Here is a 27,683-nt window from a genome sequence, read left to right on the forward strand (position 1 = left end):
TTTTAAGATTTGTTAAGGAGAAAATTCTTTTTATGCCTTAAAACCACGAGGGACTGTGCTGAGAAAGCACTGTAATAGAACAGTCAAAAGTCATCTGAAAATGAAGTTTTCCATCGTGGGCCTCCACTGACCCCATTAACTGTGAACATTAGAGCATTTTTGTGTCCTTTTTTATCCTGTTAGATATCCACAGGCCCTCAGTTACACTGGGCTGTCACTCAGGACACTAAACAATGGGCTGTGGTGGCTCCGATGTGTCAGTGAAAGATGTTTAACTACAGGACAAACAAATGTCTCTGGCCTTCAAGAAACAATTTTCCAAAGGTTGAACTCATCTTGACTCACGGCAGCGCAGCAGAGAAATGGGCTCAACACTCCCATTGCAGCACTGGGAAGCAGCAGCATTTCCTGGGAGGGAAAATAGTGGAGAGGAGCCAAGAATGAATAAGCAGCCTTATTGCATTGTGGATTATAAAACCTCTTCCTGTGAAAGGGCTGAGTAGGGCTCATTAAAGCATTGATGAAGACAAAGAGTAAAAATACAATGAGGTAGACAGAGTAAAATTATAACCTACAGCTTTGGGGTAGGAAGGAAACAGGTAATAAGGGAATTGGCCTGTCTGGGTTGTAGCATGTCTCACCTTCTCCTGGAGCATCTCCCTATGTCACAAAATATTCAGGGAAGAAATCTTTCCTAATATCCACCACTCCAGCTCTCCTCCAAACTCCTAATATTACAAGCACATTTACATTCCCTGGGATGTTTCCCCCCAAAAGCAGCCCAAAGACTCCCTAAATGAGCACCTGAAAAGATGCAGAGGCCTCAGATACCTGGAGCTAAAAGCAGTCATTAAAAAGGCATAAACAAAGGGCATCGTGATTGTTTTGCCACGTCTCCAGACTTGAGAGGAGGCTGAAATAACCTTTACATTATCCCATTAGCATTTTCTAGTGAAAACAACGGCATTTTAGGAGGCAGAACAATGTCTTTTCTTATCATCCAGAAAGGTCAAAGGTATTTATCTGATTTAATATTTTATAATTGATATTAAGTGACACAGAAGAATAAGGGAGGCAGGCAGGTGATGGCTGCGGTGACACAGCAGAAGCTGCCCTCTGCTCTTCCAGTAATGTCTGGGGCTGGGCAGGAGCCAGGTCTGGGAGCAACACCTCCTGTCCATCAGCTCCACAGAAAAGAGGACTTTCTGTCATGCCTTGCTGTGGTGAGGACCCCAGATGCCAAGGCCTTCAGCTCACAGTCCTGCCACTTGACCCTATTTTAGTGTCACATCTGCAGGAGCTGACGTTCCAACCAGTGCAGTCCAGGGGATGAAACACCTCAGAGAATCACTGAATCATTAAGGTTGGAAAAGCCCTCTAAAGTCTGAGTCCAACCATTAACCGACCACTGCCAAGGCCAGCACATCCCCAAGTGCCTGATCTACACATTTTTTGAACATTTTCAGGGATGCTGATTCCACCACTACCCTGGGCACCCTGTTCCAATGCCTATTCACCCTTTCCATGAAGATATTTTCCCTAATACCCAACCTAAACCTCCCCTGACACAACTTGAGGCCATTTCCTCTCATCCTGTCCCTTGTTCCCTGGGAGCAGAGCCTGACCCCCACTTGGCTCCACCCTCCTGTCAGGGAATTGCAGAGAGTGAGAAGGTCCCTCCTGAGCCTCCTTTTCTCCAGATTGAGCCCCTCCAGCTCCCTCACCTGCTCCTCATCAGACTTGTGCTCCAGACCCTTTCCCAGCTCCCTTCCCTTCTCTGGACACATTCCAGAACCTCAATGTCTTTCCTGAAGTGACGATCTCCTTGTCGTGAGTGTATCTCCATCCTGCCTGTCCTCTGTCCTTCCCCTGGTTGGGCAGGATGGTGGCACAGCCCTCGCCAAACTGCTGCATCCTCCATAGTGGGAAGGGGTGAGACAAAACCTCTGTGGAAGGGAGAGGGAGAGTGGGAGAAGGAGGAGGATATAAAGGCTGGGATCTCAACACTAGGCCACAATGCCCAGTTGGAACGAATGCAGTCAGTGCACACACACGGTCAGGCATCGATGCTCTCCATTGATGGTCACTTTGAATCTGGAAGAGCAGCAGGTCAGGACCAGCACCCCTCTCTAGGCCCCCAAACTGCCCCATCTCATGCACCCTATAGGCAGGTAGGGACAAAGGTCCAGTGTTACAGTGGGTGCCCCATTACTGCCGAGGGTCTGTGACCATGCAGCCCGTGGGTAAGTATCTCCTATTTACCATCTTTGGTAGGGAATGAAATGAGGATGTTATTCTTTGCTGAAACATTTTGGAAAGTCACAGCTGAAATCTCTCACTTGTCTCTTCCATCTGTTTATTTTTACCACTTAATAACACGTCTGTCTCTTCAACTATTCCTGACACCGTTGCAAGAAAATCCAACTCTGTGAAGACAGTTTTATCAAAGAGACATTGGCTCTTCATTACTGTGTGACACCACGTTAGCTCTTCTCCTGTGCATGAAGTCTGCTCTGTAATTTCAAAGGGTGTCTTCTATCTCTTTGAGGAGGTGATATGACCAGTATATTTCAAATTGTTGCTTGTTATGCAAAAGGTTATCCAAACTGTGAAGATAAGAAGCAACTTCAAGCGCTTCAAGGATTCTCATTTGTTTGGTGATGTTTTTCTCTTCACTGCCACATGATGTCACAGACCTAATTCCAAGTGATTAGTAACAATGGCAAAACAGTCATTGAAATAATCTGTGATAGAGAACTCTGGGACAACATGAAGAAGCTGTGCTATCAATAATTTCTCACCATTAATAATATAAAGTCCTGGTCTGCAGACACCAGACCTGCTCCTGCCTCTGCTTTCCAGAGGTGCCCCAGCTCTCTGCAGAGGGGCAGTGTGTCTGAGTGCAGGTCAGTGCTGTTCAGCTCCTTTTAAATTTGAATAATCTTGGGTTTATTGACTTGGCAGTGGATCACTTCACTCATCTCTTTTGTTTAAAACTATGCTTCTGGTTTCATTTGTGAACCATCCACCTGAAGGGGAGGCCTGGAAGAATGGAGTCTGAACCACCTGACATTTTCAAATGAACTGTTTTACCACCTTTCCCTTATTTTCTAGCCCTGCCATAAGTTTTTAGTTTCATAAATTTTGGAACCAGCCAAGCTGAGCCAATGTCCTTGTTTGCTTTTTGGACAGGGAGTAGGGATATTTCACTGAAATGGAGTCTTGGAACTCGCAGTTTGCTGTTCAGAATCAGTGAGAACATGTACACTCTTTCAAGCATATTCTGGTAGCAGAATCCCAGCAGCGTTGGTTGGGAGGGACCCAGTCCAACCTCCTGTTGGAAGCAGGACGGTTGCCAGCATTAGGAGAGAGGAGAGCACAGCCGTGGGTGTCTCCATGTGCAAAGCATGATGGATAAAGGCCCTCTGTGACAGCAGCACCTGGATTTAATGATTCCAGACCTCCTCACTAGTCCTGAGCCTGGTATCTCCTTGTATCTTGTGCATGGTCCTGTTGTGCTCACAGGAAGTTGACTGCCAGTACTTGGTGTTCCAGAAGTGATCCTGAGTTAATAAAGCAATCCTCAGCATTTCAGAAAAAAGGCAATTCCTGTATCAAATTAGTGCAAGAGATCATTCTGTTCACTCTTTGTCCACATGAAAGGCAATGTAACTGCCAGAGACCATGATAACCTGCCCTTTGGGAAGCTCCTTTCTTCCCTGGGAAGAAATGGCCACCCAACACCTCCAGAACCTCTCCGCCTGTATAAGAAGCTAATTCCAAAAACTAGGGAAAAAGGACCAAAACTGCACTGTTGAATCTCAGAGTATTCCTGTCTGTCCCTCTGTATGTTCTATTCCACTGCAGGTGTATTCCATTGACAGCACCACGAGCTCTGCCCTGAAATGTGGAGTAGGAAATGATCTGGCAGGTTCTGTAGATCACGGAAAATCTCTAAGTGGAAAATAAGGAGAACCTAGCAGCTTCTGAAGAGTAAATTCAAATTTACTCATGTGAGAGAGGAGGATTTGTTCCAAAAAGGTGATAAGTGAGCTTGTACGTAAAATGGCTCACCATTGCCCCATATTGATTTTTTTCTCCCAGAAATTACTCCTTCAGTGAAGGACTTGCCTTTATTCTTCTCTCTTTGGCCGAGACTGAAGAGTGGCTGACCTGGGACAAATCTACCTTTTCCTTGCTTTGGTCACAAAAAGCCCAGCTGAGAACAAACCTTCAGGAACCTGCTGCCAACAGAAGGGTGCCAGGCTTGGGTGCATCTGCCAGGGCACATGTAACACACCTCCTGACTGTGGCTAGGCTCATGATTTTCCAGTAACACACTGAAATGGCATTTCCCAGATTCCCTGATTTCCCCTGCCTTGTTTTCTCAATCCTTTTGGGTGCACTTGCCTTGTTTTGTCAGAAACTGCCAAACCTCAGCAAGTGAACCGAGAACTGCCTCCCAAATGAATTCTGTAGAAGGAGAGCATATCAGGCTGTTGTCCAAGGTCCTTTCCTTCAACACATCTGCACTAGCAGAGAGGAAAAGAAGGGCACCTATCTAAAAATAAAATTATGAAACATTTAGCTGTTGCTATTTTCATCACATATTGTTTTAAAGCTTCGGTTCACTTGGTGCCTCTTAAAGAAAATATAGACTTGGGTGAAGGGAAGCACCTGTATTACCTACAGAAATGCTTCTGAGTGCTGAGCTGTTTGCAGCCTCTGGGCACAGACTGGCCCAGAAACAAGGGAAGTGGAGGGTGATGGCTGTGGAAGGTATGGAGGCAGAGAGGGAATGTAAATTGGAGCTGATTTCTTGGTCCCACTTTACCTGCTGTTGCCTGGGTGCTCCTTCCTTCCCACCCTTCCAGCCAGCACAGGGAGCTGTGGAGCCCAAGGCTGCAGATCAGGAAGGACGTGGTCAAGAGACACACGGTGATCCTGGGATGACTTGTCTGTCCTGGATGCTGGGAGATGGAAATACAGATTCACAGAAAAATTTACAGGCACTCAACAGTTTAACCAGCATGAGGGAGTTTGGACTTCACATGTGAGCGGGGAATGAAGGCAGACACAGCTTCCCTTCCTCCTACAACGACTCCAGCTGTCATGGCCAGAGGCTCAGGACACAATCAAACTCCACCTTTTCAGTTCAGCTGATGTTCCCAGACATAACACACCATCATCTGAGGGGCATGGGAACGTGGCAGTTCCCCTGGGCTTGGGCTGCAGGGTCTCATTGAAAGAACAGGAGAGCTGGGGACAGGGACAAGTGCTGTGGTTGACACCAGGACAGGAGGACCACTAAGGCTGATCCAGCCACTCAAGAGCCATACTTACAAAGGCAATGGATAAATCACAATGAATCCCGAATTTTTACATCTACACATTTCACTTGACATCATTTCATCCTATCTAGTAATTTGATCCACCTTCTAAATCCAAATATCAATACTTTCAGTTACCTAAAAAAAGAAACAATGCTCACACATAGGAGCCCAGAAGCTAGAATTGAAAGCATAAAACCCCAGTAGGTCAACATTGAGTCACACCCTGGCAATTAGAGGGAAAATGAACACAGTTAACTCAGAACCATGTGAAGCTTTGTGCATTCAAAAACACCAATAGTGTTTTATTCAGAAAAAAGAAAGACTGGCTTTGAATGAGATTAACATTCACATGAGGTGACATTTGCCATGATAACATGAGCCAGAAACAAGTCTTGTCCCAACAGTACAGGAGGGTGTGTATAATCCTCACAGAGGCAACAAGACCCCCCAGCTCTTCCCAAATTCCTGCAGAGCCATTCTGATGACCTGTCCTCAGTGGCTGCTGGTGTTGAGTTGATCTTTGGTTCTCCCTGCAACTAGTTTATTGTTTTCTGGTTTAGCTTCTCTATCAGTCTATCTTATTTAAACTACATCCTTTTTATTTTTTTGAGCTTTACATTTTTGCCTTAGAGACTTTCTAGTCTGCAGCCAGATGGGGCCCCTCTTCTTTCCCTTGGCTCTACTCACTGTGAGGAGAATAAAAGCCTCCTCTGTTCTCTTTGGACAGGTTTCCAGCACTTGTAGGATGGTTTATCTGGAAGGAACATTTCAGATTTTTCTGTGCTGTAACAGACACCACAGACAGGGATGTATCTTCATTCCTGAAGGAGAGCAAAACTGGGAAAATGCTCTCTCCAACCCTCTTTTAAACTATGACAGAGCTCAGGCCCTCTCTCCACTTTGCTATCCTTGAGCTCTCAAGAAGTTTTGCTCTACAAGCTCTTTCTTTCACAGGACCACAACAGCCAGAAGGAATCTCCAGTGCTCTCTGGTCCAGCCCCCCACCAGCTTGGATCAGGTCACCAGCATCTTCTGCAGTCCAGAGTGAACAAACCTTCAAGGATGGACACCCGACACTTCACTGGGGTCACTGGCCCCTGTGGAACTATTGGATCACCCTCCCAGGCCCTTACTGAGCAACCACCTTTATCAAATAGATATTACAGTAGCAGTCAGGGAGGGGACTGTGCCCACCCAGGATGTCCATTGGGCCCTGCTCACCCTGTGGCTTTCTCTGGACAGCTGGTTGTCCATGAAAGGTAGTACTTGAGGTTGCCCACAGCACAGATAGGCACTTAGAAAAAACAATTTGCACTAATAATAACTTTTTTGAGGTTATTCTTTATCAATCCCAGTATTTTCCATCTCTCCTGTAGGACACTCTGCACCTGAGAGGAACTGGGGACTGCACAGGGCTGAACACCCTTTAATGCCCCTTGGACCATGCTGGAAGGGGCAGGTGTCAGTGTACCTGCTACTCCTGGTGGCTGTTCCCGGTGGAAAACCAGCCTCCCCCCTAAACACACACTGGATGGAACTTCCTTTTCCTGGCAAGTGACTGTCACCCCAATTATAAATACATTCTTCAGAAACACATAAATGCATAACTTAACAGCTGCTTTGACACAGGCAAGGGAAGAAAGCGACACTGTTACCCCAGGGAGAGCTCACACCATTTCACCTGGTCCCCTTGGTGCAGCCCCGTGTCCCTTGCACAGGTGTGATGGCAGCCAGCAGCCACGGCTGGGACTGGAGCTGGGGCTGTAGTGTTTGGGGGTTTCTCATCACATTTAATGCTGCAACGTTTGTTTTCGGGCAGAAAATACCAGCAGTGCCCTTGACTTGCAGCAGTGCCTTGGCAGTGTTATGACTGGCCGGGTGGCCCTGTCCTCTGCAGACACCACAGTGACTCCCCACTGATCCCGATGCTCACGTGGGACTGGGGGTAGTCCCAGTGGGCTTCAGGCCCCACATGCCACAGGGTGCAGATGGGAGAAGCCTTTCCAGGAAAGCATCCTTGGCCTCACTGGGACAGGGTGATGCTGAGACTGGGAGGCAGCTGTGGATTCTGAAGGATTCAGCACTTGAAGAGCTGTTGCCTCAATTAAAACCAGGGTGGAGGGTCAGGGGCCAGCCCGGAGCAGCGCCGAGCAGAGCTCGCCCAGGTCGCTCTCATCGTTCTCCTCGGGCTCGCTGCTGAAGGTGGAGGGGCTGCTGCTGGGCAAGCTGTGGCCAGAGCCTGTCCTCAGGGATCCTTGTCCCTTTGGGTCTGGTGTGTCCCGAAGGCACACACTGCCTTTGCTGGCAGGAGTTTGCTGGAAGTCTGGCTGAGAGTCGTTCCTCTGGCTGAAAAACTGCCCCAGCAGGGATTTCTGGAGGGTCGTTCGCAGGCTTTCACAAGTCCTCTGCTTTGTGCTCGGCTGGGTGTAATGCAAATCCAACTGCAGGACCACATCCGTCTGGAAGGGGAGAGCGGAGGACGCTAAGTGAATCGGAGACTCAGCCTGGAAGCAGAGCTTTCCTGCTGTTGCTGCCAGACATGAGAGCCTTGGCTGGCTGTTGAGCAGGCTCACAGCCCCATGCTGTGGCGTGATGGAGCAACGCTACTGCCAGAGAAAACAAGCTGTTACACACTCACACAGCTCATGACGTCTGTGGGCCTCAGCCATGGATTCTGGATTTCAGGACTGCTCCTGAAATCAGACCACCTCACTTGGGATCTTGTCAGCCCCATCAGTGAGCCCCAGTGCTCACTGTCACTGTGAGCATCACGCCCAGGATGCTGGCACAGGGGAGCAGGAGAGGAGGCAAGGAATGGCACCATGTCCATCCTGGCCATGGCTGGGACCATTGCCCAGGGGAGAGGAAAGCATGAAAGGGAGAGATATGAACCACTCCCAACCCTGGAAGTGTTCAAGGCCAGGTTGGAATGGGCTTGGAGGAACCTGCTCAAGTGGAAGGTGTCCCTGCCCGTGGCAGGAGGGTGGACCGAGGTGAGCTTTAAGGTCCCTTCCAGCTGAAACCATTCTGGGATGCTAAGAACTGAAACCACATCACACTGTAAAAGGCAACAGCTTTAAGCAGCAGCACTCCACAGGGATCCATTCACAGCCTAGCACTATTTTAGAATTTTATAAAAGATGAAGAAATCAGAAAATAACCATGGCAGCCAAACCCCTGAAAGCAAACCCCCAGCATGGGGCTGTCCTGAAATGCCTGGCTGTATAGAGCAGGGAGATGTATAATGGAACAAGGTTTTGACAGGCAATGCAGGGTCCAGGTCTCCTGTCTGCACTTAAAAGCAATGCAGAACAGTTGGGAAAGGTTCAGAAAAGAGCTCCAGGAACAATCAAGGACTGAAAGCACTGCCATATGCTGAGGCACGTCACGTACTCAGCAAACGGAGCTTGCTGTGGGCAGCAGCAACCCAGGCAGAGAGCAGCGCTCAGTGCAAGATCCACTGGCTGTCCCTCCTGGGGAGGAGAAAAAAATCAAAGTAGAAACAAGGTGCACACTGCTGGGAGAGACAAGCCAGGGGACTGGCAATTCTGCCTCTCTCATGGTCTTTAAATAGTTTGAGGGTGTTTTGAAATGTGTCAAAGAGGCACAGTTTGGACCAGGCTTGGAAGAGTTACTCTGACGACAGGAGCTCCTGGCCAGCCCATGAGCTCATCTCTCAGGCAAGAATGCAGCCTAGTGAAGACATCCTTCATGTGAAATATTTGGGCAAGTCTGACCCCCCCCCTAGGCTGATGGAGCAAAGAACAGTCTCCTGGCCAGGTAGCAAAGAAAAACAGAGCAAGTTATGATGGGTGATGCCTCTCCCCACTCCCAGGGCAGCTGCTGTGGGTCAGGTTTGCTGGGAGGCCCAAGCAGGGGAGACAACACAAAAGCAAAGAGTATCCATGCTCAGGCTCTGCAGGCTGATGTGTAAATCAGAAAGGTTTTGCAGAGGTGGAAAAGGTGAGGTGAAAGAGGACAGTCCTCTCCTACGGAGTCAGGCTGGGAGAGCTGGGGGTGTTAAGCCTGGAGAAGAGAAGGCTCCAGGGAGACCTTAGAGCTCCTTCCAGTGCCTAAAGGGGCTCCAAGAGAGCTGGAGAGGGACTTTGGACAAGGGATGGAGGGACAGGCCAAGGGGGAATGGCTTCCCACTGTCAGAGTACGGGGTTAGATGGGATACTGGCATGAAATTCTTCCCTGTGAGGGTGGTGAGGCCCTGGCACAGGTTTCCCAGAGAAGCTGTGGCTGCCCCATCCCTGGAAGTGTTCAAGGTCAGGTTGGACAGGGCTTAGAGCAATCTGGGATAGCAGAAAGTGTCCCTGCCCATGGCAGGGGGGTGGAACAGGATGAGCTTTAAGGTCCCTCCTAACCCAAGCCAGTCTGTGACTCTGTGAAAGAGGACGGCTTTTGTTCCTTGAAGATCAACAAGCTCCTCTAACATCAATCTGGATGTGACACTGACACAGACGTGTGGTCAGAGGGGCACATCCAGCTGCAGCCACGGGGATGGGGAGCACCAGTTATGAGAGGATGTAGGAGAACAGCAGAGAAGCACCTGGAAGCTCCCTACCTGAATTTTCTGAAGTCCGCAGAGCTGGAAGACGCAGTCCAGCTCCTCCCACTTGTACACGGAGGCAAGCAGAGTCTCCACATGGTCCAGACGGCTCTCCCTCTGCATGGCCACGGCCTCCATCTCCTGGGTCAAGAAAACAAGAGGAAATGCAAGGAAATTTCAGCATCAGCATGGAGCATTGAGGCACAAGTGCCCATCAAAAGTGCTGCTTCTCTGCACACAGCAATGCCCAGGGCTTTGATTGACATGCTGCAGGGTGAAAATGCTGTGTATCCTAATGGAAGTACTACAGAGAGCAAGCAACAGAGATTTTGCACATTCACCTTGTGACAATCAGTGAGAAGACCAAGCTAAACATCCCTGGAGTGCATCTGTTGGGAAAACTGGGGTATAATGGGTTTGCAGCAGAGCAAAGAGCAGCTACAGCTGGTACCACAAACACTGGTAGCGCCAGCATGGTGTCATGGAGGGAGCAAATTTTCCAAGGGCACAGCTGGAGGAAGCTCAGAGTTGAGCCGAGTGCCAAATTAGCCCCCCCACCATCTACAGAACTGCCAGTTCTTGCTGAGTTACTCCAACTTAGCCAAAACAGCCCTGTCTCTATGAGAGACACCTCTTGTACACCTCCTTTTCACATGTGAGCTCAGGTAGGAGCCCCCAGCACATCCATGCAGGCCTCCTGCAGCATTTGCTTGACTGCCTGTTCATCAGGATCCTTGAAAATCCCCCAGCTCTCCAGGGCTGTGTCCCACAGGAACACAGCTCTCCAGTCTAGTGACTTTGAGACATTCACCTGGGAAAGGAGCGACCTGATGTGTTTGCTTTAGCAGGAGGGTTGGACTAGATGATCTCTAGAGGTACCTTCCAACCCCAAACATTCCATAGCTCTGATCTCAAGGGATCAATTAAAACCCTGACACACGAAATTCAAAGCCCCTCAGCTACAGCAATTCATTAACCACAAGAATCTGCACTCTGCTAAATTCCCAGCCTCCATAGCCTCCTGTTCCACAAACTAATTCCCTTCCACATTCTCCATTATCATTTCTGGCTGTGTAGGAGAAAATGGAGAGAAGCATTTTCTGAATTAATTTTTTTAGCCAATTCATACTTATTTATAAACCTTTCCCCATGGTGGAATACATTTTTTAACGAAGATGATGCCCAGGAATTGGCAAGGCCAGAGTTTTAGCTAGCCTAGAAAAACAGATATTCTATATAAATGGGGGGAAGGGTGACTGGAAAGACCATTAGGTCAAACAGCTCCAGATCAAGTGAGTGGAAAACAAGTAGATCTAACATAAAAGTTTTTAAAAAGTAAGGATTCAAACAATATAGAGAAAAAAAATGGGAATGCCCTAGCTGTCAGCATTGTTCCTTTCTACACATGTGCTACAGCAGCCTCTCCCTCTGAAGACAGTGCTTGTCAGGTAAAATGCAAGTCAGGCAAGACACAGGATGGCAGGGAATATGGGACAACTAAAGAAAATTGATCAATGCCAGAAAATTCCATCCTAATTATCCCTGCCAAACACACAGCAAACCCAGTTAAATCCCTTTGATAAGCAGAATGTGGCAAGTGGTGGGAAAACTATCATTTCCTCAACGAAGCAGCTTCCTGGGATCATTCCCCAGGGCTTGCAACCTCCCCTTCAGCCTGGTTTTGTTGGTCCTGCACTTCAGCAACCCCACCTCCCTCAGCATCCCCCGGGAGGGCTGGCACAGGGATCCTGGCAGAAGCCCTGCAGCCTCCTGCAGATACCTGTGCACTCCCGTGGTCCCAGGGGTGCGGGGGTGGCCTCTGTGGGAGTCTGAGGTGGGGCCGGTGCCAGGGCCGGTGCGGTCGGAGGATGGTGGGAGGACGTGCTGCCGCCTCAGCAGACACCACTGGAGGTCAGTGTGAGCCAGCACCGCGGTGAAATGGGACAAGGACAGGGATCCCACTGCTGAACTGGGGTGCCTTTCTTGTCTCCTCAACCCTCTTGAGACAGCTCCAGAGGCAGAAGCACACGGCTGAGTGCCCCTTTATCCTGAGCTGCTGATGTGGGGTGGATGCATGCAAATATCTGCTCACACACACACACACACACACACGTTTTTCATGCATGATTAGGGAGCTCACAAGGGGAAACGATGCTCCAGCTTGGGAACAGGTAGGATCAGGCTCCAAACCTCCTGGATACACCACGCTGCATCAGTGACCCCAACTGAGGAGCAGTGTCCCTCCACGAGCAACAAGGGCTAAAAAACCCACCACAATCAAGCTACACTTCAGCAAAAGGACTAAAGAAAACAAGGGAGATGGTTAGCAGAAAGGAGCAGCAAGTTAAATCCTTAGTGGTGGCATGGAGACTATGGAGACCACCAGGAAAGACCATGCTGGGCAGGTGGTCTGTTAGAAAAGGTGTGAGAAAGGGTGCAAGGAAGCTGGTACGGCTCAACAGGGAAGAAATATGGAATATGAGCAGAGCAGGCTAAGAATGCATGATTCAAAAAGCCAGATCTGCTTCCAAACATGGAAAACAGAATGGCTCTTCACCTCAATCAGATTAAATACAATAATTTAATCAGGCAGGACAGAAATCAATCTCAGGAGTAATTGGTTAAAGCCATCAAACCGGTGCAAAATCCTTTTTGTGATGCATGAGGAACAAGGCAGGTGGCCTGTAGGGAACCCACTGAGGTGTGGAAGGAGCTTCAAGGAGGTGTGTGCAGAGGAGGGGATCCTTTTCCACCTGGGATCAGCCTTTCCCAGCCCTCAGGACCCCCTGGGCTCAGCCCAACCACGCTCCCACCTGTGTCCTGGGGAAAGCAGCCCAGGAAGGGGAACAGAGGACTCACCGGGGGCTGGCAGAGCAGGAGGCGAGGGGCAGTGACATGGGCCGGGGGGGCCTGCAGCTTTGCACACACGGACATCAGGTTGGAGAAGAGCCGCAGGAAGCGGAGCTCTGCCCGGGCCCCGCAGGGGAAGGTCAGTGTTCTGCTCGGCAGCTCTGGAAGGGAAATTCAAGAGGGATCAGCTCCTCAGAGGGTCCAGCCGACATCTCCCTGCAGCCTGGTGTCCCTGAGGGGCGCAGGGACCTCCAGCCCTCTCCTCCCCATGCCCTGCATGGCTCACCGTGGCTGTGTCCCCAGCGCTCGGCACCTGCGCCGGAGGGACAGATGGGGTCTGTCAGGGACCGGGCTTCCTTCAGGGTGTGTTTGATCTCCATCACCTGCTTCCCAGTGACCAGGGGATCCCGGCCAACGTCTGTGGGAAAGAGTTGGAGGCACATGGGTCACTCCAGGTTCCTTATTGATTTCCCTGCCTTTCAGATCCTACATGAACGTCTCCATACTGCTGCCAGGCTACTGAGAGCTCACATGGGGCACAGCCTGAGATTTGGATTTTAGGGAGGCTGCCTGGGATGGGGTGGTGTGGAGCCACTTGGTCTCTGGTCTCTGTTCTCACCCCTGCTACTGAAGCGAATGGTTTCTCGCTTGTCCCTCACCTTCCAACACATCCTCCAACATGTGTGTAACCTTCTTCTCTTTCAGAATGTGTTTCTTCAGGTATTTCATGAAGATCCCAGAGCTGAACTCCCCATCCTGCAGTTCATAGGCTTCTGCATCTTCACTCCTGCAAGAATAAGGACATTTCTTCAGAGTCCCCACATTTCTGCACCAGGAACAAAGTCCTGAGGGTGAGTCTGGGCTTGCCAACTCCATCCAGACTCTTTTGGCTGAGTCTGAGTTTGCTTTTCAAGGAATAACACAAAGTGCTTGGGTTTGGCCCAGGAGATGGTGGGAAGGGCACAGGATGGGAAAAAGCAATGGAAGGGGATAGGATAGAAAAGCACAGTCTCCAGCCCAGGCAGGTGACAGAAGGTGAAAAACCAGAAAAGCTGGCACTGGAGCAGTAAACAACACCCATCATCTCAGGAGGCTTCAGGTGGGCTGTTCATGGCACATGAACCTGGGGAATCAGGTTCAGGCCTGAAGGACAAGTGACAGTAGCTGAGGTCACCTTTATGCACAAGCACAGGCTGCCATGAGGGATGGCAGGAGAAAGGACAAATGCAGCAGTTGGAAGGTGAGAGCCAGAGGAAACATAGTGAAGCCCTCTCCAGCCTCCAAAGCCACCGTGCATGAAAGGATGAGAGTGGCTACGGCTGTGCCAGCATCTGGTCCTCTGTGCCAGCGTGGGGACAGCAAAGTGCACTTACGTGGCATAGCCATAGACAGTATTTCCCCAGGGCTCCAGCGGCTGCACCTGGGAGAGGGCACGTCCTGGGTTGTACCTAGAAGAGAAAGAAAAGGCACGAGTCAGTGTTGAGGACATCTGTCAGCTGGAGGGGACAAAGCCCACACACTCTGCCACATCCATCTCCTAGCAATGGCAATAGCATCAACCCTCACCTCAGATCCAGCCACAGAGACGAAAGCTGGGAGTCCCACCAAGAACCCAAACCACAGGGAAATGAGTAGATAGGTCCAGCTGTGACCTATCTGCACTGGTGAGCTGCTCCCTGCCCCACACTGAGCCTGGAGCTGTGGGGACAACCCTCCCTCCTCTCTCCCGAGGCTGGATTTTAACAACTCCAGGCAGCAACAAAGTGCAGGGAACACACGGGGTCACTGTGGCCCAGTGGACAACTGTCCCTGCGCAAATCAGAGGTGTGCACAACACATGGTTACGGCTCAACTGCCTGTGCTGGGGTCTGGGGCACCCCACAGGGCCCCTCCAGACCATGCACACACTTCTGCCTCAGGGAACCAAAGCAGGTTATGGTTCATACACCCCCAGATCTCACCGAGAGATGGGATCAGGAGACACACACCTGGGTCTTGAAGCCCAAAACTGGCCCTGACACCCTGGTCCAGATACAGCTGAATGAGAACAGCTCCTATTATTTCCAAAATCAGGTAGAACCACGGTGACAGGCCTGGTTTTCACCAAAAAAGATCTCATGGTTGCACTGAATGGTCAAGCCTTGCCCATCTGACTGCATAGGGACAGGCTGCCTCCAGTTCACACCAGTGACATGGAGCTGTTCCCAGTCACATAGTGACAAGAGCCAGGCACAGAGGCAGCGTTACTCCACATTATTCAACTCCAGCACTGCTTCCTGGGGCTGAAGCTGGCACACTGAGGAGAGCAGAAGGGATGGCTGTATCACCAGCAGCCAGTGTCACCTACTAGTGGTGGCACAGTCTGGAGATATTTCATGGTACGATTCAATTGGCTTCTGTAAGTTGTCTTAAAGATGATCGGAAGAGAAAATGTGGGAAAGGAGATACGCTTCTAGATATGAATACTGAGATTTATCTGCTCCTCAGCTGCTCCTAAATTAATGCACAAATCTGGCATTCCAGGTCCAAGGATAAATCAGAGAATTCCTGGAAGAGGCAATCGCATCCGCCCAAAATCAGCACATAAATGTATGAGGCTACACACAGGCTCCATGTTCCTGGTTCCTCCTCTGCTAAAGCTGAACATCTGCTCCCACTTGGCAAAGGAGGCTGTGTTTCTCACCACCCTGGCATTTCTGATGCCAACATATGGGGTGAGGAGATGCTCTGGGTGAGCTCCTTCTCAGCACAGACACAGCCCCTCCTGGTTTGTGCACAAGCTGTTGACAGACCTGCAGCATCAGTCCTTTCCCAGACCCAAGGACCCTGGGAGCCTCATTTTACACAGTGGTGTAAACACATACAGCTATGAAATCCAGACGCTTTCCCAAGCTAAAATGGTGACTTCTCAAAATAAAGGAGCTCAGGAGAATTTCTACAGCAATCCCCCACAAAATCAGGGATAACACCCACTGCATGAAGTGCTGTGCTTGTTGTGGAAAAGGGGAGGTGTGAGCTTTAGGGGAGGAGAGAGAAAAACAGCTGCACAACCTTGCCTAAACATCCCAGCAGATCTCACACTGCACCCTCTTCCCAGAGCCCACTGAGACTCCACTGAGCACAGGAACGCCAAGGAAGGAGACAGCAGCTCAAAGGCAGACAGCAGCTCAAAAGCTGTTTTATAGACTGTTAACATTTGTGTTGGTGATCCCTGTGCAGCCTCCATGTCACCTCCCCATCATGCACTGCCCTTGGACAGCAGCCCAGAGGTGCAGCTCCAGCGGTGTATCCGTGAGAGCCAGGTGTTCCTGCTCGGCTGCATGCCATCCTCTGCCTGTTATCCTGCTGGGGAGAGCAGGAAGGTGCTGCCAGGTGTGCCAGGGAAGTAACACACACTGCTTTCAGCAGAGAGCAAGAAGGGAGAAAGGGGATGCTTCACTCTGGGGAGCTCAGGGTAGGATCAAGGCACATTAAGATCTGGTGACACTGGCAATTCAGAGCTGCAGGATAAGTCTCTGCACAGCCAGCTTGAAGCTATTCAAAGTGAGCATCCTCACCTCTGCAGCTACAAGGAATCAAAGATTTATCCTCTCCCCAAGGGCTGGCAGCTCTTTCAGGGTATCAAAATCCCTGTCGTCTTTCCGGTTCTTAGCACAGGAACCACAGCAGGAAGAGAGAGACTTTCCTGCATTTGCTCTCCAGGTCTTTTCTGACCTGTAAATCTGCCTCAGGAGACTGAAATAAATGAACTAATGACAGCTTCTACTGCAACAGTCCACCCACCTCTGCTGAAATTGGACAAGTAGTAATTTTCTGCAGCAGGATAGAGGTCTGCAGGCCAAGAGAGGATGATAGGCTTTCCACAGACAGTGGGAAAATGCTGATCTCTGACCTCGGCAGCAGCTGCTTCACAACACAACCACTTCAGAAGGATTTAAGGCCAGTAAAAAGCAAGTAGCAGGGCTTAAAATATTTTCCCCATCATGCTGCACTCTTCTCACTGAGATGTTAACAAGAATGCAGCCAGGAGAAGAGAGGTGAGTTGAACACTCCCAGCCTGAGCACTTGGGAAACATGGACCAGGAAAGCACATGATCAGCAAGACAAGGTTAGGTGGGTCAGGCTTGAAATATAAAAGACAAACCCTGTGCTGAGTTTCAGCCAACAATTTATGCCAGACACAGCCATCGCTCCATGGGCTTGAGGCAACCTGCTTGTATTTGCCAGGCTCCTTCACCTCAAAAAATCCAAGGATTTTTCAAGCCCCTTCTCTCCAGCAGATCTCAGACAACATTTGATGCTCTCTGCACTAATATGGGAACGACCCATCTTTCCAGAACATCCTGCAGGACCTAAAAGTGCTGCTGTTTTATGACACACAACCAATAACCTTTGATGGAGCAGCACCACGGGGGACGTGGCCCCAGCAATCCACGGGAACACCCCACAGGGGGAGTTGAAGCCCAGAGCTGAGGCTGGACACCCTTCCCTGGCCCCTCAGAACACCCATGAGAGGTGAGGAAGGGGGAAGAGCACCCTACCACTTCCTGCAGGTGTCCAGCAAGATGATGTTCAGGGCTGTCTGCTGCTGCTGCATCTTCTGGAGGATCCTCTGCACGCTGATGCAGTTCTCAGGGGAGTAGGGCTGGGGGGCATCAACAGGGACCATGTAGTTCCTCCCCAGATGTTCGTACCCATGCCCGGCATAGTAGAATATAGCTGGGAACAGGGAGAGGAGAGAATGAATCAGGATGCCAACCTGCAGGTCTGTAACCAGCTCCCCATGGCCACATCCCACCTCCTGTTCTGATGGGATACTGGAGCAGGGCAGACCTAGACCAGCAGCACCTATGGAACTGCAGCTACGCTGACCTCACAGTTTTGACTTTTTTCCAGTTTATCCCTTCTTTATCCCTTTATCCCTTCTGTAGAGTCAGAAGCAGCCCTGAGAGGCTCCCTTGTGCTTGTGGATTCCCACACTGTTTGTCACCTGAAGTCACTGGGTTTACATATTTCCAAGCCCTCTGTGCTACAACACCCAGGCTCAGCACCTGCCAGGCTGAATTCCACCTTTGTACAAAGTTTGGGTTAATCCTCAGGTCTTTAAAGGAAAATGACAACAGAAAAAGATTTTACCACAGGATTTTACATTAACAGTCTTTTAAATTAGAAGCTTCTCATTTAAAAGAAGCTTCCTAGTTTTGGAGAAGAGATTTACAACTGATTAGGTGATGAAAAACACTCTCCAGATTTCAAAGGTCTGCCTGTATTTATACACCTATAAACTGGTGAAAAATTAGACAGATATGGAGAGACAGAGAGTTCTCCAGATGTCCAGAACACATGGACCACACACTTCAACAACCTCAGACCAGATAGGAAGACGTGTAAGGAAGGAAGAGTCAGACCCATCCAGGTGCTGGTGGGAAGTCCAATACTCAACAAGAATTTTGGATTTTACTCTTATGCACGTGGAACTTAGTAATGTTTTCTGCCTTCACAAGAGATGGCAATACAGGGACTTTCAGGTGGAAAGCACTGGGGAGCTCAGCGTGGCCCAATCTGGTGCTCCCCTCTGACCCGTGTCCCATGCAGGGCTTTCCTCCTGCACAGGGATCCCTATGTGGGCTGAAGCTTCCCTAAAGGAAATTGCACAGTGGCTGGTCACCCCTCCCCAGCACTGATGACACTGCTTGGGGGATGCTGATTGATGAAAGCCAACTTGGGGAACTGAAATGGGTTAAAAATAGCTCTGTGAGGTGACACAGTTGTGCTACCACAATGGAGGGATGGTGAAAAGTGAGAGATCAGAAATGGGAACAAGCAGCTAAAAGGCAACAGCAGGAGAAATTCTTCAGTCAGACTCACTGCCAAAGCCCACACTTGAGTGAGTAACCTTTCCTCTGTATTCCCTCCACTGTTCCTGCCCCTGGACTTGGCAGGACACTCGCCTTGATCTCTGATTCTGCAAGGGATGTGGTGACAGGGGCAGGAGCTGAAGGACTAAAAGCATGACCTCATCGTGTGGAAGATGGAAAACATGATCTCATAGTCAAAGAGGCCTCGAGTCACCTTTGGTTTCTATTCTCAGGGGACAATGGAAAGTTTCTCAAATGGCTGTTTCCACAGATGCCCACAAGATTTGGGTTCCTCTTCTTGTGGATTGCCAGCCAGATACGGCGGGCTCTGACCTGCAGAAGCTCTGAGCTTTTGTAACTTGCAAATCAAAGCCACAAAACCCTCCCCTGAGACTAGAAAAGAGTATAAAACTGGAAGCCTTCTGGAAAAATTAGATGCAGGCATTACAGGCTGGGCCCCTCAAGTCATCAAGTACTGGTGCCTTTCATGTCTCTGCCCCTGTTCATGCAAGGAAGTGATGACATCTATCATCAGGCAGCATCACTGATGCTTGGAAAAAAATTAAATGCTACAGAAAAGCCCACAAAGAACGATTCAATCCTTAAATTTTCTAACTTTTGAGGTCTTGTGCACCTGAATGCACCACCAGGTGTTCCCCACACTATATAAATCCCAAAGACTGGTGTTCAAATCCAAAAAGACATTTCACAACAGCTGAGCAACTTTTCCAGCCTCTTCTGGACATAATTTCTCTCCTGAACAGGAAAGTCAACAATTTGCTCAGAGAAGGAAAGGGCTTTTTTATTCTGAGCTCTTCCCACGTCGTGTGAGTCAGAACTGCTGATCACAGACAAACTTCCGAGTACCAAATTAAAAAGGGGAAGCTCCAGGCACTGCTCATAATGCAGGAAATGTCAGCATGAGGCTTAATTAAGGCATGACTCCATATTCCAAGTATTTCACTCACAACTTTCTGCTCTCGTTGCATTTCCAATGCAATTTTTTTGACTCAGGACTTTTTAGGACACTCAAAATAACATCCTGGGGGATTCCTTGTTCGCCTGAGGAGAGAATGATTTAGATCACTCAGAGGATGCTTGGGGCCTTCAAAAATCCTCTGCAGCTTTTCTAAGAGATCTGAAGGAAAAGCAGCCCAGTGACCCACCACCTCCATACTGTGAATTGGAGAAGCCTTTGGTACATAAAATCACTAAGCCTGGAAAAGACCTGCAAGATCATCAAGTGCAACCTTGGCCTGAATCCCACCATTTCCACTAAACCATATGCAGTGCCACATCCACTCACTTTCTGAACACTTCAGGCCCAAGGCCTGGGAGGAGGGGGGGAAGGCGCTGGTCTGGTCTAGAGTTGTGGAAGTGGATGAAGGTCTCACGACAGCCTACAGTTCCTGGAGGGGCAGTTACAGAGACCATAAAGCCTTACTCCCCTCGTCAGCATGGATCATACAACATGGGGCAGTGAGCACCAACCCATGGAGGCTCATGTTCAGCAATCAGCCCTCTCCTCCCTCTGTATGTCTACACAAAGCTCTCCCAATTTCAGCTAGCTGTGGTGATTGCTACACAGGAGGTGTAACCTCCAGGTAAAGCCTGAGATACAAGGGGATTTCAGAGAGCAACCACAAAAGAAAGCTGCAAGTGAAGTCATAGGAATATGCTGTCACCAGGTGATGCCATGGCTGTGTGCAGCCCTTCCCACCAGCTCAACCTCCCTGGTGAGTCAGTGCTTCCCGGAATAAGGTGGCTGCACAGCATTTCCCTCGTGGCCATGTCCCTATTATCCATTGCACAACCTCCAAACCTCCTGCTGAGTGCCAGGCTGGAATTGGCCCATGCTGACTTTCACTGTCTGAGTGCCGCACAGCTGGGAGATAAGCCTCACACTGAGGTTTGGAAGCAAAAAAAGCCCACCTGGCAAGGTATTTTCAGGGTATCTGTCGGGCTGGGAGAACTCAGGGACCCCAAAGGTGCTGCTTTACCCACCAAATCTGAACACCTGCTTTAAGACCCACAAGATCTGCCGGTTGGGTTTGTGTTTGAGGATCACTTCCCACTGAGAACAGTGTGCAATAAGGTCAAAGCCCAACCTCAAAGCCATCTGCAGCTGGCAGTGCTCTTCTGCAAAAGGGCTGTCAGGGGCCCAAATTAGACCTTCAGGAAAGAGAAACAAGGAAATCATAGCCAGATGCAGCAGTCAGGGCTCAAAAGGAGCTCCCCTACCTCACACAGTCTCCTCTATTCTGTTATCTACAGAAAAATGAAAACCCCTTTTCCCATTCACTATCAGAAGCACTGGCTCCCCAAAAACTCAGCGTGAGCCCATGCTGTTGGGGCTGGAGGCTGCCACGTGATGGAGAAACACTGCCTTTGCTGGCTGTAACCTGCCCAAAACTGAACAACACTTACCCAGGGCCTTCTGCCAAGCCTGGCACCACTGCAGACTGTGCTGCAGGTCTCCCTTGAGAGAGGAAAGTTCAGTTTCTTCTTTTTCAATTCAACAGCTGTTCAGAAAATTGCCAAATCCCTACTCAGCATGGGCAAGTGGCTGGGCTGGCTTGGCCTTACCATAGACTCCCTTTTCCAGGAGCTGCAGGAACTGACTGACCGCTGTTGCCATCTCAGCCTTGTTCAGATCCAGGAGGGAGACAACCTGGAAGCCCAGCTGTTCCAGAAGACGACTCAGCTCAAACACATCCTTGACAGGAGCCATGAGGTTGGGATGATGCTGGTAGCGGTTGTTGCCCACTAAAAGTGCTATTTTGCCTGTAGCTGAAACAAACATCAGGTGACAAAGCTGTAAATGCTCAGTGGGAGGCAAGGTCTCACCTTCTCTGTTGGAGTGAGGATTCAGGAAATTTAACAAAAAATTTAGGCAGGAAGGACAGACCCTAGGCTGCTGCAAGCCTCGAGCACCCTCCGGAAAGCCCTCGGCTTTCTGAACACTTCAACAAAATACACAATCATTTTGACAGAAAGGGTTGAAAAGTTTACACTTGACAGCCAAAATCTCAGGAGTGCAGGAGGTTCTGCTCTACCTGCCCTACCGTGACCGTGGGCCTGGTGTGCCAGCAGTGAGAGGGAGGGGGATGCACTGAGCCAGGCTAAGGAGTCCTTTCCCTCACAGGGCTGAAATAGAGAAACCCTGGGGTCCTGCTTTGATTTTATCCCCACCTCCCCACTGTAAAAAAAAAGGATTTATGTCACTCAGCAGTGGTGGGAGTGAGGAGCTTTGCCCTGCTCTGAGGAGGTATTTCAGGGAAGGGAAAAGGTGTCATGTGAACAACATCTTTAAACCCATTTGGCAGCCCCAGAGCTCAAGACTCAGTTACTCATTAGGAATAATATTACTCCACTTGCTGAGAAAGATCAGGGCTTGGCAGGGGACGGGACTCATCTTGTGCCATGCAGCTCTGATCTCAAAAGCAGAGAGCCTGTTGCAATGTGGGCATAAAGGCTTGAAGTGGTCTCTGCAGGAAAAGAACTCCCACTCCCTGTCTTCCCATCCACTCTGGAGCCTGGCTTTGAATTGAGATAATAAGTGCTCAGGAAGGAAAGATGACAGTACTCACCAAAAAACTTTTCAGAGCCACATGTACCTGGGAAAGAAAGAGGGAAATGATAAGCCTGTGCCCAGCATCCAGTGCCAGATCTGAATCCTGCTCCAACATTCCCAGCAATGCACAGCTGGATCAAACACATAGAGGATCTGTATAAGCAACGCTCCTGGGGCAACTTCTTCACAGCCTGACTGCTAACCTTAAACACACCGGTCTTCATGAAATCCTGCCTGATTTATGACATCCTGAGCATCTGGGAAGCAAAGACTGGAAAAGGGGCAGGTCGGGGAAGGAGGGTCAGCACAGAGGAGCTCATACGTGGGCTTCCTGATGCGACTCACCTTCTCCCTCACTGCAGCAAAAGCAAAGGTAACACAACAACTCAAGGTCAATAAAAGCTCCAAAACAGAGTTTCTCCCCATAAACATCTGGTGCAGAGGGAGCCACCATTTGCTTTTGATTGTGATAATATTCCCCGAGTTGTTCATCTCCCTTCTCTGACTTTCCCTGCTTTTTAGCCGTTCTGGCTCAGAAAAGCCCCCCCAAATGTGACTCACTTTGGTGAGCCCCACAAGCTTCCCTGCCCAAGCACCCCCAGCTTCTTAAAATTGTTAGTCAAACAGCTCCAGCTTTTCCTATTTAAATTAGAAATTAATTTCAAAAGTCATTCCAGGAGAAAATTCTAAAACCCTACAGGCTCTAAAAGAAGAAATTAAAGATAAATTTCATACATCTCATGGGTCTGGAAGACCTCTGGCCCCTGAACCAGTGTTGCTGAGGCACCAGGGATGCCTGAAAAGTTCAGAACAAAACCATTCATCCTTTTCTGCCTCTGACAGAGGAGGACACCCAATCTGGTGTCCTTTTCTTGCTGCCTGTCCCCCCTGGATGCAGTTTTGCCAGCTGTGAGGAGGCAGGCAGATTGCTCTCTGGATATACAGGATCAATTTGCACTTTGGAGAAATTTTAAAGCCAGCTTAAAAGGCAGAATGAGAAGCGTACGGCATAGAAAAATCTCTAGATGGAGTAAAGAGCCAGCCAAGCCAACTTGTGGTATTCCTGCTTCACACAGAGCAAAGGCAGGGGGCCAAGGGAGAGGTGGAGCATGCCTGAGGCTCTGGGGACACATCTTATCCCTGGGATCTGTCACTCATGCAGCATCATGAAGCCCGAGGGGCCTGAACCTTCCCAAAATAAACCCCATCCTCTCCAGCTCTCTGTGTCTGAGTGCATCACTTCATCCCAGTGAGGCTGGAAATGAGTTTGGGCACAAGAGCCCACTGCGATTTGGCTGTGGAACTGTGAAATCAGCACCTTGGCAAGGCAGGAAAACCACAGGGAGCAGCTGAGAGCACCGAGCCTGCCCTAACACAGCAGGTTTCTGGCAGACTGCAGAACCCAGCATCCCACCCCACCAGACAGCGCATCAGCAGGTCCACGGGGTTCTCTTTTCCAAATACCGCTTCCCTCGCTCCCTCTGAGCCCTGATACCAAGGAATCCTATTTATCACAGCCCTCGTTCACCAGCTTGGTGCTTCCAGACGAGAGCATTAAATTCCATTGTACCCTCTAATTACTTCTCACTCCAGGTGATGTGCAGCAAAGCAACAGGGGTTGGCTCTGCTCACCTACGTGAACGTCCACAGCGTTGGTCCAGTGCTCTCCGTGACTGTTGGAGGCACAGCAGAGGTACGTGCCTGAGTCACTGACCTTGGCATGGGTGATCTAGACAGATCAAAAGTTAAACCACATTATTTATGGTGAAAGTCTGCAGCTCCCTGCCAGGATCTGCTGAAGGCACCCGTGTTCCTGGAATAGAGTACTTTTCCTGCTATTCACTGAGACTTTGCCTCACAAAGAATCAGGACAGGGACAAGAACCAGAGCAGTACTGGCTGGCAAGGACTCTGGTTCTCCAGCCCAGGATCTTGCTCAGAGAGGGACTAAAGCCACCACTGAGTCAGGTTGGCCATAGTTCTGTCTATTCCAGCCCTGAACATCTCCAAGGACAGAGACCTCACTGTCTTTCTGGCTCCAGTGTAGCACCATTCACCTCCAAATGAACAACCTCTTCCTAGTGCCCAGCCTGAACTTCCCTGTCAGAAGTGCACAGAGGACTTTCCCACAACCCCACAACCAGCTTCTCCCATCACCCGCCTCAGCAGCCAAAGCTTCTGAACTATCCCCAGGCAACCTTACCCAGAGTTTTTTTCTCTTGTGCTGTTCCAGCAGGTTCCCATTCCGGTACCACTGGTAGCAGGGGGCTGGGACCCCCATGGCAGCACACTGCAGCTGCAGTGGCTTCCCCACCTCCACCCTCTGCTCCATGGGGTTGAGGATGATGACGGGCTCTCCTCGCCACAGCCGAGGGGGCAAACCTGCAAGGTAGCGACAAGGAATTGGTTCTCCCTCCACAAGGACAGCAAACCACGGCCATTTTTCACCATCACCACTGCACCTTTCTGCTTTGGGAGCAAGGAATGCTTGGGAGCAACACCTGCAATAGCCAACGCCAGACCACAGCCCTGCCTCTGGCTTCCCAAACCTGACCCTTGCCCTTTCCTGCCAAGGGTGCAGTCAACATGCTGAGGTCAACCACACCCTGAGTTATTTTTGGTCAGCTTTGAAGTAGCCAGATGGACTCTTCCAGTCACAGCACCCCAAATAGCCCTAGAAAACCCACAGTGAGTGATCAGCAAGAGGTGTAGGTACATGCCAGGTTGGATGGGGCTTGAACCAACCTGGTCTAGTGGAAGGTGTCCCTGCCCATGGCAGGGGTGTTGGAACGAGATGAGCTTTAACGTCCCTTCCAACCCAAACCATTCTGTGATTCCATGATACATCAAGAAGGTAGAAGACATGCTCGTACCTCTGGCGACACACTGATGGACCTCCACCTTCACCCAGTCAGAGAAGACAGCATTTCTGTAGAGGTCATTGACTCTGCAGGTGTAGAGCTGGGTCTGCTCTGCAATAATGGGCAAGTCTGGGTTGGTTGCTCCAGGAATCTGGTGGCAGTCAGACTAAAGGGAAAACACAGGCAGTGGGTAGTGATTCCCTCCTCATTCCTGGCAGCAGAAGGCACTAGGAAGCCCCTTGTAAGAGCAGTAAAAGTGGAAATTCCTGATTTCCTCCCTTCCTTCAGCTCCCCCCCTGTGTGCAGGGACCCAACCTGGTGCCATACCCAGGGACACACGCTCCCACCCTCACCTGGCGCTGACAAAACCACTGGTACTCCAGCAAGGTGCTTCCCTCGGCTCGGCACCGCAGTGTGAAGGAGTATCCCACTGGGACAGAGATGGAGACTGGCTGCTCAGTGATGGTAATGGCTGTGGAGAAACAGGGTGTGGAGGTGGAAACAATGCAGTAAGCACAACCCAGGGCTCGCTGGGCTACAAGAGTGGCATCCATCCTAGCAGGAAGGGAAGTTTGGAGGAACAGGGATGCTCTGTGCAGAGGGAATGGACGAAAGGACGGATGGGTGGATGGGTGGGTGGATGGGTGCCACGAGGATGCCACGAGGCTCTTCTGGGTGCTCTCCCAAGTGCCACAGGGGTCGCACGGTCACTCTTCCCACCGCCCCGTGGCCGCTCACCTTCCTGCATCGCTTCTCCGGCGGCTCCTTCCTGGCCTGGGCGGCCGCCGGCCGGACCCGCGACGGCTCCTCTCCCCGGGACGCGGCGGCGGCACCTGCGGCGAGGGGACGGCGGCGCTGGGGGCGGCTCGGGCCGGGCCGAGCGGCCGCTCACCCGGCGCGGCGGCCCATGGCGGGCTCGGGGCTGCGGCGCCGGGCCGAGGCCCGCACTCCGCCGCCGCGGCCCCGCGGCCCCCGAACTTCCGCGCTCCCGGCCCGCCCCGCGGGGGCGGCGCCGCGACACGGCGGGGCTGCGGCGGCTCCGCAGGGACGGCACGACACGGCCCGGCACGACACGGCCCGGCACGACACGGCCCCGCGCGGGTTCGCCGGGGACGCGCCTCTCGCTCGGGTCCCAAGGCTCCCGCACCACCCTGCCCACGAGGGACCTCTCTCCCTCCCTGCCGCCTTACAGGTGTATTTGAACATATCCGCTCCCTATGGGTGTCCTTTCCTTCCCGCGGTGCCCCTCTCGCACACTCCTTAGAGGTGACCTCATCTCCACCACCACTGTTGACCTTCCTCTCATTCCCACAGGTGTCCCCCTTACAGGTGTACTTGTCCATATCCCCACGGGTGTTCTCAGCCCCCTCTACACGAGTGTTTTCAACCCCACCAGTTACCTCATCCCCATCCCCACAGGTGTCCTTGTCCCTATCCCCACTGCTGACCTCAACTCCTTACCCATGGGTTTCCTCCCTCCTTCCCATGGTGCCCCCTCCACTCCTTACAGGTGTGGATATCCCCACTGGTGATCTTGCCCCTCTCCCCAAGAGTGTCCTCCGCTCCTCCCCACAGTGCCCTTCCCCCCTTACAGGTGTATTCACCCATATCCCCACGGGTGTCCTTACCTCCCTCCCCACCAGTGTCCTCAGCCCCTTCCCCACAGGCGTCCTTGTCCTTTTCCCACAGGTGACTTCACCCCCATCCCCACAGCCGTCCTCCCCCACATCCCCAACGGTGTCCTTAGCCCTTCCCCACAGATGTCCTTGCCTCATCCCCACAGGTGTTCTTGCCCCTGTTCCCATGACCACCCTTGCTCTCATCCCCACAGCCACTCTCACCCCCTCCCCTCTCCCACCCAGCCCACCACCCTCACACCCCACAGCCGCTCTCACCTCTCTCCCGGGAGCCACGGACAGAAAGGATCATGTTGGGCCCAGTGCTGCTTTGTGGGTGGGCACATAGAACCTGCCTCCTCCTCCAAGAAGTCCCAGCCAGCTGGGCCAGGCATCACGAGGGCCCCAGGGGAAGTGGTGCCGGCAGCGCCAGAGGTTGCACAAGCCCCTCTGGGAGGGAAGGGACACAGTGGAGTGTCAGGACTCCAGCGCTGTGCCGTGACTTGCACTTACAAGGTTAGGGCAAGGTCAGACTTGTTAACCCAGAAATCTTCACCTTTCAAGAGGCAGCAAGACTACAAGGAAATGAGCTGGAAATGGTGGATGGAGAGGACAGAGGGTGGCCAGGGAGTGATTGATTGTCATTCTCAAAGAACTTTGCAGTGACCAGGCAGCGAGACTGACACAAAGCCTAGGAGGATGAAGCAGGTCTGGGCTCAGGACTTGGGGTGACAAGATTCCTACTCCCAGGGCAGAGAAATTCCCACCAGGCTGGCTTCTCCCCAATAGTCCTAGGAAGCAGGTCCCCACAGAGCCAGGAGTGATGGGGACCAGGACTTCTGAGCATGAGGGGGGACCATGGACCAGCTAGAGAAGAGGTTGTGAGGGGCTCTCACTTCTCTGCTGAAATTTCTCTCCCCTGGGGCTGTAGCAGTGCTTATGGGCTGACCAAGGAAAAGCGAGGCCATCAGGGATGTCTCTCCTAAGTGGCAGCATGGAAGGGCACAAACAGATCATCAGGATGGCAGAGAGAAGCA

General features: G+C 51.0%; 1 protein-coding gene across 13 annotated transcripts; it reads right to left on the minus strand.

Annotated features, from left to right (window-relative positions):
- Positions 1 to 27,099, minus strand: LOC135420814 (mucosa-associated lymphoid tissue lymphoma translocation protein 1-like). 13 transcript variants are annotated; one of them, XR_010433737.1, is made up of 16 exons: positions 25,769 to 25,863; positions 25,384 to 25,502; positions 25,043 to 25,196; positions 24,373 to 24,551; positions 23,803 to 23,899; positions 22,187 to 22,213; positions 21,183 to 21,386; positions 17,280 to 17,457; positions 14,112 to 14,186; positions 13,398 to 13,525; positions 13,025 to 13,156; positions 12,748 to 12,899; positions 12,029 to 12,147; positions 9,904 to 10,029; positions 4,835 to 4,970; positions 1 to 408 (listed from the first exon to the last, which is right to left on the minus strand). XR_010433737.1 is itself a non-coding variant. In XM_064668681.1 (15 exons), the coding sequence occupies exons 1-15, from the start codon at positions 25,776 to 25,778 to the stop codon at positions 332 to 334; spliced, it is 1,794 nt and encodes a 597-aa protein (XP_064524751.1). In that variant the 5' UTR covers positions 25,779 to 25,863; the 3' UTR covers positions 1 to 331. The 13 variants fall into 13 exon arrangements, 12 of the variants coding, with proteins under 12 accessions (XP_064524751.1, XP_064524753.1, XP_064524759.1 ...); XM_064668681.1 differs by lacking the exon at positions 12,029 to 12,147; XM_064668683.1 differs by lacking the exon at positions 4,835 to 4,970.
- Between the last annotated feature and the right edge of the window lie 584 nt (positions 27,100 to 27,683).

Source organism: Pseudopipra pipra, chromosome 12 (genome assembly GCF_036250125.1).
Source record: "Pseudopipra pipra isolate bDixPip1 chromosome 12, bDixPip1.hap1, whole genome shotgun sequence".
NCBI classification, from domain to species: domain Eukaryota; kingdom Metazoa; phylum Chordata; class Aves; order Passeriformes; family Pipridae; genus Pseudopipra; species Pseudopipra pipra.

Coding starts and splice junctions, on each gene's coding strand:
- LOC135420814 (XM_064668679.1), bottom strand. CDS start 27,041: ATGCCTGGCCCAGCTGGCTGGGACTTCTTGGAGGAGGAGGCAGGTTCT. Junction 17,458..21,182: donor CCTGGAAAAGGGAGTCTATG/GTAAGGCCAAGC, acceptor CCCTGTTCCCAG/CTATATTCTACTATGCCGGG. Junction 13,526..14,111: donor ACTGTCTATGGCTATGCCAC/GTAAGTGCACTT, acceptor TTATTCTTGCAG/GAGTGAAGATGCAGAAGCCT.